Source organism: Sturnira hondurensis, unplaced genomic scaffold, assembly GCF_014824575.4.
Source record: "Sturnira hondurensis isolate 20B ecotype Veracruz unplaced genomic scaffold, ASM1482457v3 Scaffold0022201, whole genome shotgun sequence".
Lineage (NCBI taxonomy): Eukaryota > Metazoa > Chordata > Mammalia > Chiroptera > Phyllostomidae > Sturnira > Sturnira hondurensis.
The window spans coordinates 4,770,853-4,790,119 of NW_028094832.1; the positions used below are offsets into that span (position 1 = coordinate 4,770,853).

Here is a 19,267-nt window from a genome sequence, read left to right on the forward strand (position 1 = left end):
TTGCCTTCAAGTGAAATCATAAATGGCATGTGCATATTGGAAGGTCTGATTAACAGAAATACATGAAAAGGCAAATAATTTATTGCATGATAAATAACTTGTTTGGGAAATGGAATCTTTCAAAATGTGGGGTTTACATGGGCAAATGCCTGATGAGAAGACAGGGCCCCACTGCTGCATTGTCACTTGGCTATGTCTACTGTCCCTTTAAGAGATCACAATCTCATTGTCACTGTGAAAAATGTCTTCTCCACTTATTTCACAAAACTCTGTTTCAAGGGACGTGAAGGCGCAGTGGCTAAAATGTCCACCTTTTTGTAAAATGTGCCCTGGGGGCTCAGTGGCCACTGAAGTCCTTAGATTATTCTAGGATCAAATACTAAGTAATAAAAATTGGCATCCACTCTGTCACTAACTGGGGTTGTTGCAGTTGGTCATCTATGTTCAGTGGGTTCCCTGATCCCTCTCTGCCAGGAGTCCCATTGCCCTGGGGAGACACTGGGGCGGAGCAGAAGAGGGGGGCGCTGTAGCCTGCAGCTGCAGCCCCCGGGGAGTTGTTACACTGTGTCAAGTGCGTGAATGCCCACACACCTGGGATGACAGTGGCAGCTGCCGCGGCCATGTCTCTGCAGAGATCAGACGGAGAGTGAGGGCAACCACTACTTAGTGTCACTTCCTTTGTTAGCAAAAATTCCAAAAGATATCAAGTATTTTATCCACATATGATGTGCAATCCAGGGGCTAGTCCTCAGTATGAACTGAAGACACATACAGAGATGGGAGGGAGAGAGAACAGGTTGTTTTTTGTTTGATTGTGTTTTAAAGGTGTAAGTTGTAGCAAAGGGATGGGTTGCTAGGGGAAACAAAACCACAAACTTAAATTATTTGTTTTCCAAATGGTAGGGGCAGTTGGGCTTTCGACAGGCAGCTGACTCAGTGGTCAGCAAATGTGGCTGTGAGAGGAAAACAATAGATAGTGTGTGATTAGGCATTTGTTCTTGGCCCAGTTCTGGTTCACGCTGGTAGAACAAGGCTTCGGTGACCTCCCAACCAAAATCAGACCAAGAGGCCCTTGGTTCTGCAAGCAGTTTCCAAGTCCAAGTTTCGGAGAGTCCAGCCCTGTAAGCAGCCTCAGAGTTCAAGCTGCAAAAATCCCAATGTTGGGCCACAAAGTACTGTGTTTTGCCATGTATAACACACACCCACTTTTTTGACCCAAGCTTTCAGAAAGAAAAACTTTTGTTATAATTTTTTAATTCCATTTTTTATTTATATTTAGAAACAAACCCAGTTATTGTATTCCAGGGTACTATTTTGCATACAGATATCATTATTGCTTTTTAGAGTTACACTTTCAATGCATACGCCTAAATAAAAGAATTAAAAACATTTCCCTAGATAAAGAATTAGTACTACCCATGTATAAATGCACGTCCTTATTTTCCCCACAAAAATTTGGGTAAAACACTGCTCATTTTATACATGGCAAAACATGGTTATTAAAGTTTCTGTAAGTCCTCATCTTCTTCGCCCTTTTAACATGCTTCGTGTTTAGAGCGCTAGTTCTAACTCACTGCAGGACTTTTCATACACATGCTGAGAGTGCTGCCGCGTGCCAGGCCCTGCCTTAAATGCAGGGGCAACGGGAATGAAGGTCACTCACCTGCACCCGGGAAGCTCACATCCTGATGAGAAGTGAGATCTGTTTCCTCCCAACTACAAGCTGATCTTTGGAATCCTATTTTAGAGGTTGGAATCAGATGTTAATAGGAACACACAGCAGGGAGTAAATCGTAGGGAGGTAAGAAGGTGGTGATAGAAAACTGGGCGGAGGTGACATTTGAACCGGCCCATTGAAAGAGGAGAGGCGTTTTGCAGGGGCAGAAGGGATTTGGGGGTTCTGGCTTCGCTCTGAATGCCTAAGAGGAGGAGACCTGAGTTTTGGCCTTGCCGCTTGATTAAGCCCTCCAAGTTTCTGGCTTCTTTTGCAAGGCTGCAGATTTCTCAGACATTCATCACACTGGTTTCACCCGTTTCAGGTCACCTTGGTTTCCTAGGTGCAGTGGTTCTTGGAGGTTGGCGGCTGAGCCAGTAACAACAGCAACTAGAACTTGGTTTGAAATGCACGTTATGGGTGCCCACCCTGAATTAGAAACTCTTGGAGTTTCACCTGATACAGTCTCAGGCACCCACAGGCAGAGTTTGATCTGGGTTGTTTCCGGTGCCCTTCTTCGCCGCCCTTCTCAAACGGCTAGATGACGGACCGGGAGCGTCAGCTAAGCAACGGTGGTGCTGGCTTCGGAGTGAAGCGCTTTAGGTACGCACCTGAGCGAGGCGGCCCTCCAGCGCCCAGACAGCGGTCCCCGCGGCCCGAGCCTGGACCCGGCCTTTCTCCCTGGCAGTTTGGTCAGGTGACCGAGGCGGAGCGTTCTCGGCCGGGACACGGAAGGACGCGAGCGGGCGGGCCTGGCTCGGAGCGCGTAGGGACATGCGGGTCCCGGAGCTGCCAAGGCTCGCGTTCCCGCTGCTCCCGGTGCTGCTGCTGCTGCTGCTGCCGCTGCTGCCCGGGCAACGTCCCGCCCGCGGCGCCGCGCGCTTCGACCCCACCTGGGAGTCCCTGGACGCCCGACAGCTGCCCGCTTGGTTCGATCAGGCCAAGTTTGGCATCTTCATCCACTGGGGAGTGTTCTCCGTGCCCAGTTTCGGGAGCGAATGGTTCTGGTGAGTGCGCCTCTATCCTCTTATCCTCTGACCCTCGTTTTGACCCGGGGCCTCCAGCCAGGACCCAGCCACCGCTCTCAGTTTCGCCTCCTAGTGGTTTATCCACAGTTAGTATTCCTGGGCGTTAAATGCCTTATTGTACCCTTTTCCTCCGCGTGACTGCGGTAATTGTCAGACACTTAAGGCGGCTCTGACTTCCCAGCTTCCGGATAGTTGCACTTACCAACTTGTGTTTATCACATACATTATAACTGTCAAACGTCTAGGCTGGCAGAAGTCCATGGAGTTGTGTAGGGTCCAATGATAAGCTTTGAAGCTTGGGCCTAACTGTCCCAGGAGACTCCCGATGTCCCATCTGCCACCTGCTCATTTTCGGTCATTCTGACTTGCGGTAGGGTTCAAATGTGAATTCATGGGTGTGGGAAACGTTTGCTCATTTGGGCATGTACTGGCTCTTTAATGTTAAAGTGTTACCATGTGCCTCTAGGGGTTTTTAAAAAAGGTTCTAGAATGTTACCTTGATTTTAAAAAGTTTTAATTATTAGCCCTGGCTGGTGTAGATTAGTGGATTGAGCCTGCAAACCACACAATTGTGGTTCAATTCCCAGTCAGGGCACATGCCTGGATTGCAGGCCAGTTCCCGGCAGGGGACACACCAGAAGCAACCATATGTTGATATTTTTCTCCTTCTCTCCTTCCCTTCCCCTCTAAAAGATAAATAAATAAAATCTTAAAGAAATAAAAAGTTTTAATTATTCATAGTCTACTGTATGGAAGGTGATGCACAAGAAATTGCTCTTTAGGTTTTGCCTTGAGGCCTCTGTAAAAATGTGCATGTAATCTACAACTTTGACATGTTTCACGTGGCTTTCCTGATTACTTCAGGTGTTAAATTCTTCAAGATTGAAATGTAATCAAGCATATAGGCGTGTTCATATATATACATATATTCCTAAGTAAGATAAAAATAAATAATGAGTATTTAAATCTACTATATACTGTATATATATATATATAGTGCATAACTTTTTATACTATACCTATTATATAGTGCACATCAAATTTAACACATACTTTATGTAGTATATAGTATAAACTCTAGACTGTATCAACATTGCATGGTATACATTGTACCATTTTCCACAAAGACATTGACTTTCTGCAACCAATGACCTTTCTTATTAAATTAGGCCAGTTGTGTAACCTGCACAGTACTAGTCACCTGCTCTTTAGAAAGCTGCTTGTGAACAAGGGCTTCTTTCTCACCGCATCATATATTTTCAAATGTTTTTACTTCAGGATGCCATAAATCTTTATGTGCAAGTTTTGTGCTGTGAGGCATTTGGCGTTTCTTTGAAATGTTTCAGATTAGCTAGGTACATAAATTAACAGAGTTTCTTCCTCTTTTATTAAATATAATCCATTGCATTTTAAGCTATCATTTAGTTCAACCATGGTGATTAGGTAAACATATGTTTGGTGCTGGGAGAATGGTTGACGTTTGCTCATGGAGACCACTGCTCCACCACAAACAGCTAGTTTTTAGTGACTTTATTCTTTGTAATGGTAAACTTTTTATTTTCTCCAAATGGACGCAGGGTTGTTTTTTTGTGACCAAGAACGATAAAAATACTTCTCAATCAAAACAGAATAGAGTACATTTCTGATAGGTGGAAAGACATTTACTCTGTAGTGTAGAGGATTCTTCAATTATTGTGGTTTCCTTTGTTTCTTTTCTAAACCCCATCGCAGTTTGACTCCGGGGCAGTCAGCAGTACTGATGAGTGTATCTGGCTGTTCTTAATGGCAATTCAAAACCAAATGTAAATGGCAGACTTTTCAAGTGCCTCTTTTCATGTCCATTAGCATGAAGTTTGAGAAGTGGCCCTAGACAATATAGAGAATACAGGTTTGTATTAGACTGTACAAGGAGAAAATAGAAGTCCCTAATTCCTGTTCAACTTTCTCACTGTCCCACTTTCTCTATTATAGTTCCATGTGAAAGGTGAATATGTGCCGTGGATCAACAGGACACTTTCAGTGCAAGGCACAGAAAATTCAAATAAAACATACATAATAGGGGCCTGCTATCATACATGAGAAGAATTAGTTGGTTTGTTGATGAAATCAGAGACATGGGTTCTTTCTGTCACACTCAGCCTGTTGACTCCATCCTTCATGGTCACACAATGGTGGCCAGCCATAACTTCACACAACCTTGTCCAATGGCAGGAAGCCCAGTGTCTCTTCTTCTCAATTCCTGGAATCTCCCAAGTGGGCTTCCCCTTGAATTCCACTGATCAGCGTGGGTCACGTGTCCATGACCAAGCTGCAGTGGAATCTGGGAGATTATGTGTCTGACTTTTGAGCAGGCAAACAAGAGTGGCTGCGATATATGGTGCCTTCAATGAAGGCTTTTCAGCAGGAAGAACCGCCTGGTCACCTGAGGGGACGGAGTGCCAGTTACGGATTTGCTCATCCTATAGAACTACTCTGGAAGGGTGGAGGTGGAGAAAGCAGAAGATGGGTCAGGGATGGGGCTTGAGACTGCTTCATGAGGATAGTTACTGCTATGTTCATCTAAAATGTATAGCGTATTTTGCCATATATAATGTGCATCCATGTCTTGGGCTCAAACTGTTTGGGGAAATATTTCATTTTAATTTTTTAATTCAATTATTCATTTATTTATATTTAGAAACAAAACTGATGATCATATTGCAGGGTACTATTTTGCATGTGGATATTGTTACTGCTTTCTAGAATTACACTTTCAATGCATAAACGTAAATAAAAGAATTAAAGACATTTATATAGATATGGAACTAGTACTACCCATGTGTAATGCACATCCTTATTTTTCCCTCAAAAATTTGGGCAAAAAAGGTGCACATTGTACATAGCAAAATTCAGTACATTTTGATACTGTTTTCCTCATGAGGCCTTGCTTAGGAAGTTTTGGCCCTAATGCTCAGAATAAATGCATATAACAAGTAACCCTTGAAGGTTGAGTCCATACATTGAAATAACAGCATCTTCTTAATTTAACTGTTCTCTGCTAGTAAATGTAATAGACCCATGTTATGTTTTAGGAACTTAGTTTTCCTTCTGAAGCCTTCCTCACTTAGGTTACAAAGATATGTGCTACCCATTGCAATTTAACAGTGGGGAATTAATAGCAAATGTGTGGTGGGGTTGTGTAGAATGCTCTAGTTCATGAGCTGAGTGGATTTCACAGAGGGATAGATGGAAGGTGAGAGGAAAGTTGGTTTCCGTAAGCTTTTTTTCAGGAAAAGTTAGACTGGTGGGGAAGTGAGAAAGGGAGTGTGGGCAGTATTTGAGAGAGGAGAGAGTAGGCAAGAGAGCTGGCATGATTGTTTCAAACGTCTGTATGTTTTACGTGCTTGTCTCTGTTCCTCCATTTAGGTGGTACTGGCAAAAGGAAAAGATACCGAAGTTTGTGGACTTTATGAAAAATAATTACCCTCCTGATTTCAAATATGAAGATTTTGGCCCACTATTTACAGCAAAGTTTTTTAATGCGAACCAGTGGGCAGATATTTTTCAGGCTTCTGGTGCCAAATACGTTGTCTTAACTTCCAAACATCACGAAGGTAAGTAAGTGCAACATTTGCAAACATGGGCGATGGTTATGGAATGTAAAGTAGTTCTTTTGGAAGAATAAACTAAAGCAAGGTCATTCACACGAGATCAGAATTTTCTCTTGGGAGCCACTGGAAGTGGCTGCTGACATTTTGCTTATAATTTAAGGGCCACATGCCCCACCCAATTAAGAGGCATTTGGTAAGCAGAAAGATCATACCCTCCACATAACAGAATAAAAATGATCACATTTTATTATATGCACATTTAACAATATTTCCAAAATTCGATTAAGGCTATTTGAGTTGGGATGTGGGGGGCAGGTCACAGTTTATAACTGGAATTAGCGTCTTTGCTCTCCTTTCATTCCACCTCCATAATGCATTCTGGGAAGGCACCACGGGGCTATGCGGCTGTAGTACAGCAGCGTCAATGAATGGCATGCGTGGCTGTGCTTTTGGCCAACTCCTGCATGGCCAAATGGGGGACAGTCTGCTAATGAAGAAACTGACACAGATTATCTGAAAAGAAAAAGATTGTGGAAATGTAATGGTGACCAGAAATATCAGAGATGGTAGAAGAACAGCTCAAAGGAAACACAGTGGTTGTATTAGTCAGTTTCCCAGAGACACAGACCAGAGGAAGTATAATAGATGTAAAAAGATTTATTGTATGAAATGGACTCACACAATTATGGAGGCTGAGTGGTCCAGACTCAGGAGAGCTGGTACTATAGTTCCAGTCCGAATCTGAAGGCCTGAGAACCAGCAGGGTTAATGATGTAGGTTCTAATCTAAGTCTGGGTCCAAAGGTGAAGAAGACCAATGTCTTAGCTCAAAGACAGGCAGATAGAGAGAATTTTTTTCTAACTCAGCTTTTTATTCTACGTAGGCTTCAACAGACTGAATGAGGCCCACCACATTTGGGAGGGCAATCTGCTTTACTAAGTCTACTAATTTAAATGTTAATCTCACATAGCAATACCCTCAGATATACCAAGAATAAGGTTTAGCTAAATATATGGGTACCCTGTGGCCCAGTGAAGTTGGCCATCACTGTGGTCCTAGATTAGTAGGATTGTTGCACCCATCACCATTCAAGAGTTTATAAGATCAAGAAAGTATCGATAAATTGTTACTTCCCCAACTTCCTGTTAATTCATGTGACAGTTTCCTCTGTAAGCCCACCTTTGTCTCGGCATAAGAAACTTTGCCTCATTGCTTTCTTCAAGGGTGGGGAGGGGAGTAGGAGGGAACAACCAAAACCACAAATATGGAATTATTTTAGAATATTTTTTTCTTTGGCCACATTCTAGTGGCTTAATAAATTTTTTTGTATAAATGGTTCTCCTGCCTAGATGAATATTTATGAAGCATATTTGCTTGTGAACATGCTTATTTCCGGCTCTAGGAGCTTCTCCAAGCCGTATGGCACAAAGTATTATGTAGTGAGCTGTTTGAAAAAAACAAACAAAACAGTGCGATAATACTGTGAGGACAGAAGCTGAAGCTCACACTGAAAAACTTCCTAGGACCCCCATTGTCAGACATGGGAAAGACCCTGCTGAGCTTGGTCAGGCGGAGAACACTGTGGGAGCTTATGGTCGTGACACCCACTGAGGACCCACCTGCATTCAGCGCTGCCTGACTTAGGGCTCATCAAGTGGAGACATTTTGAATAAGACTTTAAATATCCCCACTGCTTTGAAGTGTACNAGCTGAAGCTCACACTGAAAAACTTCCTAGGACCCCCATTGTCAGACATGGGAAAGACCCTGCTGAGCTTGGTCAGGCGGAGAACACTGGGAGCTTATGGTCGTGACACCCACTGAGGACCCACCTGCATTCAGCGCTGCCTGACTTAGGGCTCATCAAGTGGAGACATTTTGAATAAGACTTTAAATATCCCCACTGCCCTGAAGTGTACCGCAGACATCTTTGGAGCAAGTGTGAGCTCTTTTAAAAGTGTCTTAAAAACGAATCTAAAGAGTGTGTCCACCTTAGATTGGACCTAATTTACCAGGGTTAATGGTTTCAACAAAAGTGCCTTATTGCACTCCATTTTCAGAGATTCTTGTAGATTTTGGTGGGATAATAACAATGTACCTATGTTCCTAAGCACTAACTAAAAATGTTGAGACTTTTATATGACTTTTAAAGTATATCAGTTTACATAACGCTTCTAATATTTTTAGATAGAACAACCAGCCATCCAAATGCCAATTCCTTGAAAACTATGAATTGTTTCACAGTGGTTGTGTAATGGCAGACGTTACTTTTCTTACTCATTTAGTTGGTAGGTAATCCATAGTAATTTAAGGAGCAAAATGGTGGGTGTAGTATTGCAAAGTACAGAACTACTACCATGGACTAGGTCTTACCCGCCCCCTCCCCCTCCCCCCCACCTCACTGCTTTTAATGAGTAATGAACCTAATGGAGATTTGCTGTTACNTGGTTGTGTAATGGCAGACGTTACTTTTCTTACTCATTTAGTTGGTAGGTAATCCACGGTAATTTAAGGAGCAAAATGGTGGGTGTAGTATTGCAAAGTACAGAACTACTACCATGGACTAGGTCTTACCCGCCCCCTCCCCCTCCCCCCCACCTCACTGCTTTTAATGAGTAATGAACCTAATGGAGATTTGCTGTTACACGTAGATCACCAGTGTTCTGAGAATCACACTATAATCAAATAAAGAATCCTAGAGCCAGGAATAGGCTTTAACCTTAGCCGTGACCTCCTGGTGTTGGTTTCACATTAGACCCTGGGCTCGCGGTTGGCCGGCCCGGACTTCACAGGGAACGCAGCAGATGGGATGCCGTCCCCAGAGAGCTTGTACTCCAAGGGGGGAGAATGCAGAAGATAGACCAGACTATACAGATCTTGGGGGTCCCCTGAGATTACTCTTAAAAACCTCGGTTTCCCTTGTTTAAATTCTCTCTCTCTCTTTTGCATATAAAAGCAGAATATATACTATGAAAAAAATTACTGTAAGAGCTGCTTGTAGAGGCAGTCGATTCTATAGCCCACGTTTGATCAAGTTTGTTTTGGCCTTTGTAGCGTAGAGATTGACCTGCAATGATTCAGTGGACGTTCTCACACAGGGTTTTAACGTAATTGCCAGGCTTCGCCTTGTGGGGCTCCGCGCACTCGTGGAACTGGAACGCCATAGACGAGGGGCCGAAGAGGGATGTGGTCAAGGAACTCGAGGTGGCCATTAGGCGCAGGACTGGCCTGCGTTTCGGACTGTACTACTCCCTCTTTGAGTGGTTTCACCCGCTCTTCCTCGATGATGAATCCAGCTCGTTCCAGAAGCGGCAATTCCCGGTTTCGAAGATGCTGCCCGAGCTCCGGGAGCTGGTGAACGAGTACCGGCCAGAGGTCCTGTGGGCGGACGGTGATGGAGGGGCGCCCGACTGCTACTGGAACAGCACGGGGTTCTTAGCCTGGCTCTACAACGAGAGGCACGTATGCGCCCGGATGGCTGTGGTGACCTGCACCGTGCTCAGCACAGGTGCTGCATGTCATTCCCCTGATTCTTGAAATATTTCCTTCCAGGCTCCTGTATGGTATGGGGAAGGGAATCATTATAAATAAGGCTTATGAGACATATTAATATTTACGAAAAATAGTCAAGAGTTACAAAGCAGGAGTCAAATGCAACTCAAAAGTCTGCTTTTGAAATCAGACTGAAAATCACAGAATGCAGAGTTTGAAGACATGAATGAATGTTGTGGGTCTCTACGTCCATCTCCTTTTCTGGGACAACTCTGTTGATTCATGACTGGTTCTCATTATGTGCTTTTCGATTTCTCTGATGGCTGCTGCTTTTTATCCTCTTACCCTCTGATAACCTTTGCTGGTCACTGTCCCCTTTGTCTGTCTCCTTTTCTCACCATCATTCTCAAGTCTTCTGTTCTTTCCCATTGCTTTCCAGCATGGTCCAGCCTGCCCTTTTTAGAAGAGGGAGTTCTGACTGAGCTCTCTATTAGGCTTAAACTGTGGAACAAATTTACGTTTGTGACTACAACAGAAGATACTGGGTATTGTGTTTGGAAGCCAGGAAGTGTTCTGCGGGTTCCCTGAGCCCCAGAGGGCCCACATACAGATACTCTAGGCAGCTCTCTTGACAGCAAAAACAACACATTGTTCATGGACTCCTTCCAGTGGGCAGCCTGGGAGCCATGTACTTCAACTTGTGAAGCAACACCGTCCCCTCTAAGTTGGAGAGATGCTGCGGGTACCACCTGTAAGATAAATACTATTGTAGGAATATTTCACATTCCAGTGAATTTCTTGATGGTGACAGTTGACTTCCCTGAGATTTTTCAATACTAGGCACAGTTGTAAGAGGAAGAAAGAGGCTAGAATGTATGTATCATGTTGTTTGGTCATGGGTGAGAAGAATGTCTTCATTGTAAATTCAATGTTGGGTATCATTTACTCTATTAGGAGAAGTTCCCAACAATAGTTTACTACTCTTATAAGTGCTGGGCACTGGGCACAGTGTCCTCTGTGTTATTTATTGTGTAATAATAGCTGAGGCAATTGTTTTCTCGGGGGCGAGGTAACTTGCTCTAGTGGAGGGACAGAGACAGACAGGACTGCAATCAGCCCAGGTCTACTTGATTTCAAAACCCTGGGTGTTGCGTTATGTTACACTATGGTGAATTTTCAGGGGTGCCTTCAGTCAGGCCTCTGTTCAGTGACATTTCCTTTCATGTTAAAAAAGTTTACTTTTTGTATATAAAAAGTATACTTCTCTTTTCAGCCCAGTGAGGGACACCGTTGTCACCAATGACCGCTGGGGAGCTGGGAGCATCTGTAAGCACGGTGGCTACTACACCTGCAGTGATCGTTACAACCCCGGACATCTTTTGCCACATAAGTGGGAAAACTGCATGACAATAGACAAGTTTTCCTGGGGCTATCGGAGGAACGCTGGAATCTGTGACTATCTTACAATTGAAGAATTGGTGAAGGTGCAGTAAAATGCCTTATAACAGTTATGGGACTACTCTTAATTAGGGTGGGTTTGTGGGAATCACTTTTTGCTACTTGTGTAGCTCAAGAGCCTATAAACACAGGGCCCCGTTCTGTCTTCCACATTGCTTCTCCTAGATGGTGACCACACGCACGTGTGAGTCCATAAATATAATCTCTCGATACATTCATGATGAAATTGTTTTCTTTCTCTAAAAACTCTATTCATTCTTAGTTTATTTTTTTAGCAACTTGTAGAAACAGTTTCGTGTGGAGGAAATCTTTTGATGAATATTGGACCCACACAAGATGGCATCATTTCTCCAATTTTCGAGGAGCGACTGAGGCAAATGGGGACGTGGCTGAAAGTCAATGGAGAAGCCATTTATGAAACCAGCGCTTGGAGATTGCAGAATGACACTGTCACCCCAGATGTGTGGTGAGCTATTCTTTTACCAAGTGCTGTTTGATTGAAGAAGGCACTGAAGTTTTCTCAGAGATATAAAGAGAACGGTAGGATAAAAAAGGAAATGGGATGACTGCCTGTCGATATAAAACACTTTTAAAGTTTATGAACTTTATTTACTGTAAGGAGAAGGGAGGGGAAGACATGAGCATGTTCTTGAACACTTACTGTTTAGCAAATTGAGCTTAAACCATCTGTGAATATCTCTGACTGGTGGACCAATTTTAGTGGAAAGCAATCAACTTGTAAGACTTGTGAGTCATTTAGAAAAGTGAAAAACCCTGAGTGGCTAATTCCAAAGAGAGACTCTGTTTAGTTAGTTAAGGAATTTCTAACTCTTGCAGATGTTGTATCAATCAGGTTAGCAAGCAAGAGGTGCCGCAGGGCAGTAAAATTTTACAGATTAGCTCCAATTACAGCATTTAGTTGATTAAAAAAGTATAATCTGTTCATAGTAGTCAGGTAAATCTAAACCTGGAGTTTCTTTAGAATAGATTATCTCAACTTGCTAATTTTTCTCTTTACTGTATTTTTCTTTTTTCTTTTTAGATTTTATTTATTTATCTTTAGAGGGGAAGGGAAGGGGAGAAGGAGAGAAGTATCAATGTATGGTTGCCTCTCGTGAGTCCCCTGCTGGGAACTGGCCTGCAACCCAGGCATGTGCCCTGACTGGGAATCGAACCGTGATCCTCTGGTTTGCAGGCCCACGCCCATCCACTGAGCTACACCAGCCAGGGCAACTGAATTTTCCTTTAAAAGCCTTGGCTTAGGCTTCTGTCTGAGTTTTGGAAGGTTCTGTGGGCTAGTGAATACCTGAATCAGACTCTGTGTGTGTTGTGGCTTCTGATGTGGGGTCTTATTCACAGATAAGAGTAGTGCGAGTGCGGCTCTAAAAATCCACCTTGTGTCACCACCAAAGTGAGGATAGCCTGACCAAGTACAGATCCAAAGCTTAGACTAAATGTTCTTTGATTTCACTTGACATGACAAAAAAATCATCAGCTCACTGAAGAAAAGAAACTAAGGCAGTGTAGACAGAAGCAACACATGGCAGAAGCTCAGAACTTTGGAGCTGTGAGAAGCCACAGTGAAAACTCAGTCCTGGGCCTTCATTTCACAGAGGCTTATTGAAGTCTGGTTTTGGAATTTTTTTTCTGTGCTTACATTTGCTAGTACAGTGTCTGATCTGGGCCTTCACAATCATTAACTGTTATTCCATTCCATTTTCTTTAAATAAGTAAAGATAAAAGCCGAGCTATCCAACAAGGCCTGTAAAGCCCTGTGTCTGGCTCTCGCCAATGGCTCCACCCCTGGTGGCCCTGCTCCCTGCTCCTCTCGGAGAGTGCGCTTCCACTCCGTCTCATTGGTGGCCCCTCCTCGCCGCAGCCATCCATAAGTGTCCGTGTAAGGAACACCCAGCCCTACAGAGAATTTTAATGCGTTTCTTGAGCCAAAACTGTTGTCAGCTGCTGGGAAGCAAGATCTCAAATGCTCCTGAGAAGGATCGCCTTGCAGTTTCTTGTATGCATTTGGAATTAAGGAGGGAAGGAAAGGAAGAGTCCATGAAGGTGGGAGAAAGCAAGGCAGGGATTGGATTACAGGATAGTTGACAAGATTATGTGCTTCCTTGAGGGTGCTTATGTGTTAACTAGGCGTTTTTTTTAATTAATTTATTTTTTTAAATTTAATTCTTGTTCAAGTACAGTTTTCTGAAAATAATAGACCGGGCTTGCTTACAGCAAAGGGGGACCTTTACTAAACGAGGTCCGTGCCTTGGGTGTTGGCTACCACCACCGCCTGCTCACGTCGGGAACAGATCGTCCTGTGCGGTTACTTTCCGCAGAACCCCCTTTTTTGTTTGCAATAGACTCCCAGGTCCATCGTTAAAATCCTTGGAGTTTTGGCCCTGGCTTACTGTCACTGTCCCCAGAACTACTCTAAACTGGTGGGATCTGACACCGTCTCTGGGTGCATAGTGTCCGAATTGAGTGGAATTGTGGGACCCCCTGAAGCTGTCTGATAATTGCTTTGTGGTACGGGCAGCCCCCTCCCCTCAACTGGACTTGGGATTAGTACTTTTGGGGTGCTTTTTCCACTACCATGGGGCTATTTTTCCTTCTCTCTATTAATGAAGACATTGAAAATATTTACCAAATGGAAGTATCTCTGTAAATAATTCCAAACTCGACCCATAATTAATGAGAACTATTACTGTGCCTTTCCCCCCTTTTAACCAGGTACACATGGAAACCTAAGGAAAAAATGGTCTATGCCGTGTTTCTCCGATGGCCCACCTCTGGAGAGCTGTTTCTCAGTGAACCCAAAGCTACTCTGGCGTCAACAGAGGTGAGAGGGAATGTTACCTTTATTGTTTCTTTTAATTGTTGACTAGAACATCCTGATGAAAACATCACTTTTAACTTCAAGGAGAGCCTTTATGGGTTTCTCTCATTCTGTAAGAGTAATTTTAAAATGAGCTTCATCAATGGCAATGTTTGGTGAGAACCTTTGAACATTTTCTTTCATTTCCAAGAAAACTAAATTTATAAAAACAGTTAGATCATCTCCGTGTGTATCAATGTAAATATTCTTCTTCACAGCCATTCTCTGTTGTTCAAGTTTACCGTATGCATCCCAAATGATTCTTGTCATAAAACTGGAATTCGGGTCCTTCCGCTGACATGTTGCCCCAGAACATGTCTGAGTAACAGAAAGATGTCCTGGCCCTACTATTTTAAGTTCATAACACACTTTGGAGAGAGGTGATGATTAATCTAAAAGTTATGACCACTAGGTGTGGTATTGGAGCTCATTTTGATAAATCGTATTGCTTATTTTTAAGAAAGTGACAATTTCTTTGGAGGCAAGTCATCCATATGCTTCCCCTCGCATCATCTTTTTATATTTCATGTCTAATGCTTATGATTGATCAGGAAGCAAAGAAAATGGAGCTCAAATCTGAGGTTTAATTATAGCTTAGTGGCCTGGGTATGACATTAACTTTTTATTTGATCAGTGTTCTCTTTGGCCCTTATTAATGCTGTTAGTTAAAAGTTAATGGGTTTTGTTTTTATATTGCTCTACATGACAAACAAAATTTAATCAGTCAAAATAACCACCTATGGGTCAACTGGGTCGAATCTCTGCCTATGTGGAAAACACTTTATTAACTTCACTTAGTATAAGACTAAGGATACAAAACTATTACAGTAATAATTGGTCACAGTTAAACATTGTAGGTATTCAATATCTGGGGAGGAAGTCCGGCTGGGTAAGGGAGAGGAAGCAAACATTCTGTGTAGGAACTTAATTTGGGCAGACTGGCTCCAGGGTCATTGTCTCTGCTCCTCTCCTCTGCATTTTCTCTATTCTGACACTTTGTTCAACCTTTACTATTCTTCTTCCCCAAGTCCTTCGCACTTTTCTTTGAGAATAATACAGGAGCAAGATGGATGCATGTTTTCTTTAATCCAGCATTAAACAGCTTGTGAACTCCTAAATAACAGTAAAACACTGAATCCTCTCTCTACCATGCTTTTAAGAAATATCAACCACCTTTTCTCAGTAAAGTGGGTGAGTGAGAGATACAACTGGAGATGCTTGTGTGTGTGTTTTAATTTCAGGTTAGACTTCTGGGACACGGACAGCCACTTCAGTGGACCCCTTTGGAGAAAAACGGCATCGTGGTGGCGCTGCCACGTCTGACCGTTCATCAGATGCCCTGTAAATGGGGCTGGGCTCTGGCACTCACTGATGTGACCTAATGTGCGGCGGAGTGGTCCACGCTGCAGTCACAGCTCAGACTGGACAATGTCAGGTTTGCAGAATGACAGCACATGGAGAAAGCATACGTGAAATGGAGCGAGAAAAGTCAAGTGATTATTGAGGCGGTACAGCCCTTTCCCTCTCTTACTCTCTAATTTTTTTTCTAAATTAGCCATGTAACGGTTTTAACTCTCCAGCACATTTTGTGTTCCGAACATGCCCGCCAAGGTGTGCCCCGCTGGCCCGTGAGTTACTGCGAGCTGAAGGCCATCAAGATCGTGAGGGCTCACGAGGAACTTTTACCTCTCCCCTAGAGAATTTAAACTTGGGACCCTGCCCATAATGGGTTATCACCAGAATTTACTTTTTTAAAAAAATTTATTTCTCAGCATTTTAAGGTTTCCAGAAAATTAACAGATCTACAAAGTAAACATGAAGAATATCTTTAAATCTTTGACAGGATATTTCATTTTGTTAGAATTCATGTAGAAATTAATATTAAAAACAAAATTCCACAGAACAGTGTTGTCCCAGACCTTCTTTGCTGAGTTAATAATCCACTTTATTCTGCAATCGTAAACCTCACATGCATTCTCCCACTTCACTTGAGAGAGTATGACACAGAAATGTCATCACTGTACATATCTTGGAAAGAAATAACTTTTGATGACCTCTCTGTAGGGCAGGGCCAACTTTGAATTACGGAACATCTCATTTTCTTTTTGTCCTGCAAAGCCCTGCCTCCCCTTGAAGCCCCGGCACCTTCCTTACCTCAGCCCCAGCTCAGAATGTCATGTACGCCTCCTTCTAACTTAGTGTCTCTGAATCTTTCATGTGCGTGCAGTTCCCACACATACATGTATTACATTTGATTATCTGTATTAAATTTGATTATCTTCTCTCTGTCTCATGTCAGTTTGATTTAGACCAGGTGGGAGGAAGAACCTAGAAGGGTAGAGGAAATTTCCTCTCTCCCTGCTCCCACATTGCCATTAAAGTATCTTCATACTGAATTGAATTCCATGTGTGATTCTGAGGCGGAGATTTTTGTTTCAGATTAGCTAGGAATTAGTGGTGTTAAGGACTGAAGTGTGTCCGCTGTCACACGATGGAGCCTTAATCCCCAGTGTGAGCGTATTTGGAGATGTGGCGTGTAAGGAGGTATGAAGGTTGCATGAAATCATAGGGGCGGGGCCCCAATACAGCATGACTGGTGTCCCTCTAAGAGGAAGAGGTGCCAGGCATGCACAAGCAGAGCATTAAGGCCGTGTAAGGGCACCGTGAGGAGGTGGGCCATCTGCAAGTGAAGGAGAGAGGCTTCAGGGGAAAGTGAACCTGCTGACACCTAGAACTTTCAGCCTCCAGAGCTGTGCGAAAATAATCACTATTGTTTACACCACCCAGTCAGAGGCATTTCGTCATGGCTGCCCTAGCAGACTAGGACAAGTGGTGGGTGTATAATAAATTTGGCCTAATACATGTTTCCAGTAAATAGAGTAATTGTGTTATTTTAAAATATTGTCTTTTTTCTCCTCCTGGTAATAAAACTAATTAATGTTCACTGTAGATATTTTAAAACATACAGAAATGCTCGAAGGTAAAATCACTATTCACATGACCACTACTAACATTTTAATACATATTCTTCCAGGTTTTTTTGATGGGATTGGAGGTGTGGGCCTATTTTTGTAGGAGGGCTAATTTGAGGTCCAATTTAAGTTTAAAATTTGAGCCCTGGTCAGGTAGTTCAGTTGGTTATCGCTTCGTCCTGATTTGCCAAGGTTGTGGGTTTGATCCCTGGTCAGGGCAGGTACAAGAATCGACCAACGAATGCATAAATAAGTAGCACAAATCAATGCTTCTCTCTCTCCCTCACTCCCTCTCTAAAAAAATTAATAAATAAAAAAATAAATAAGTTTACTCTCTATTTGCCTTCAACCAAAATGAAGTTGAAAATCTACTTAAAAATTATAAAACCTGCTCAGATGTTCTTTACGAATAAAGCAAGATAATGAAGCAAAAACAATACTGATTTTGATGGAAATTTAAAGAAACACTAATTATTGATTAGTTAACTTGAATGGAAGATTGCAGCATGGCCAGACCGTCATCTGAGGTCCCATTTTGCCACGTAATCAAATGTGGACATACCATAGTTTCCAAAAAATGCCTTAAATAGAGAGTGAAATAAAACACTACTTATTTCTTAAAATCATGCTGAAGTGGAAAAAAGTTATTCATTTCTAGACCTCAAATTTTTGAAACCATGCCAAATTATTTATACAAATAAATACTTTTCCTGTTCTAAATCTCAATGGATAATTTATTTGAGATCCAGCATGGACCTCTAATGTGTTTAATGTGATCTTAAACACTAGACTAACAAAAAACAAAAAAGGAAAAAAAACCAAACCAACACAAATAAATAGTGGTATATGAATCTTCAAAGTAGGGTCATCTGTCTTTTTTGAAGAAAGTATTTTTTGAGACCACTTCAATTCCTATCCTGTCCACCTTTACCTTTACACATTGAGAATAAAGGAGAAAAATGCAAATATTTAAGCAAATTATAGGTAGGCATAGGGTACAGGTAATGAGTAGCTATGAGGAAGTGAAATGACAAAATACAGCTCAGCTCTCAGAGACGCTGATAAAATGCTTTGCTAACAACCAGTCAGTACGAGGGGGACCCCCCAAAAGTAGAATTGTCTTCTGGAGGGCGAGACCCTTGTAGTACAGGCTTCCCCTGCTAGGCAAGTGTTCTAGGAATCCATCTATATCAGTGTACTAGCTGGCATTTAGGGGAAAATACAGGAAAAATCTACAAGACTTCTGTACTGCTGTTTCACAACTATGTCATGGAATACAAGTGATTTGTGCAAGAAAGACAACCAGGGAACACTGCTAAGGAGGCTTACTCCAAAAAGGTCCCTACATTAAATAATTGGCAAGTAAACAATACTTATATTTTAAGATAAAATATCTGAGAATACCTGTGCTACTCACAGTACCCTGCTTTAAATGACGTTTTGGACTAACCGAACAACGAATGGTCTCAGAGAAGAGGGCTCTCACCAACTGACAGAAGATGACTTTGTAATAATGTCTAAGGCCAATGAGCTCAAACACATGTGGTTCTTACCTTGTCATCTCTTCAGCTGCCACAGCTGGAGATGCAGATGGTTCCACTTTGTATCCTTAGAAAGCCACACCTGTTCAGCCTCAAATTTTCTTTGGATGGAATCCTGGGTTAATGCTGCTGGAAGAGATGCCCTACTGTACACATGTCCACTGATTCTACAAAATGCCATTTTTATAGCTCCCCATGGGAAATAACATTACATTGTCACATTTTTAAAAAGAAATGTTTTCCCTGTCCTCCCCCTTTACACTTTTTATTAAAACATTCTGTACACAGATTCCCTGGTAGTGGCTTTGGGCTTAGCCTGGCCTTAGAAGAGACTTCACAATACATTTTCTGCCTTCTACTATTGAGCTGCATGTTATGTTGGAAAAACATAGAATGAAGTTACTGGAAATATCCTTGTATTACTGAAAATACATCTAATATACTGATATGATTCATTCATTTCTGCACTACTTGCCCTTATAAATACAGTACTATAGATTCATTTATAAGTATTTTACTTTTTATTTTTTAAAGAGGGGTAGGGAGGGAGAGAGAGAGAGAAACATCAATGTGTGGTTGCCTCTCATGCATCCCTTAC

General features: G+C 42.4%; 1 protein-coding gene across 1 annotated transcript; it reads left to right on the forward strand.

The window, feature by feature from the left end:
• Positions 1-2,400: 2,400 nt before the first annotated feature.
• On the forward strand, positions 2,401-15,902 carry FUCA2 (alpha-L-fucosidase 2). The gene is made up of 7 exons (XM_037034762.1): positions 2,401-2,721; positions 6,148-6,335; positions 9,450-9,789; positions 11,097-11,307; positions 11,557-11,747; positions 14,012-14,120; positions 15,398-15,902. Exons 1-7 carry the CDS (start codon positions 2,489-2,491, stop codon positions 15,536-15,538), a joined length of 1,413 nt encoding a protein of 470 aa, XP_036890657.1. The 5' UTR covers positions 2,401-2,488; the 3' UTR covers positions 15,539-15,902.
• Positions 15,903-19,267: the final 3,365 nt, after the last annotated feature.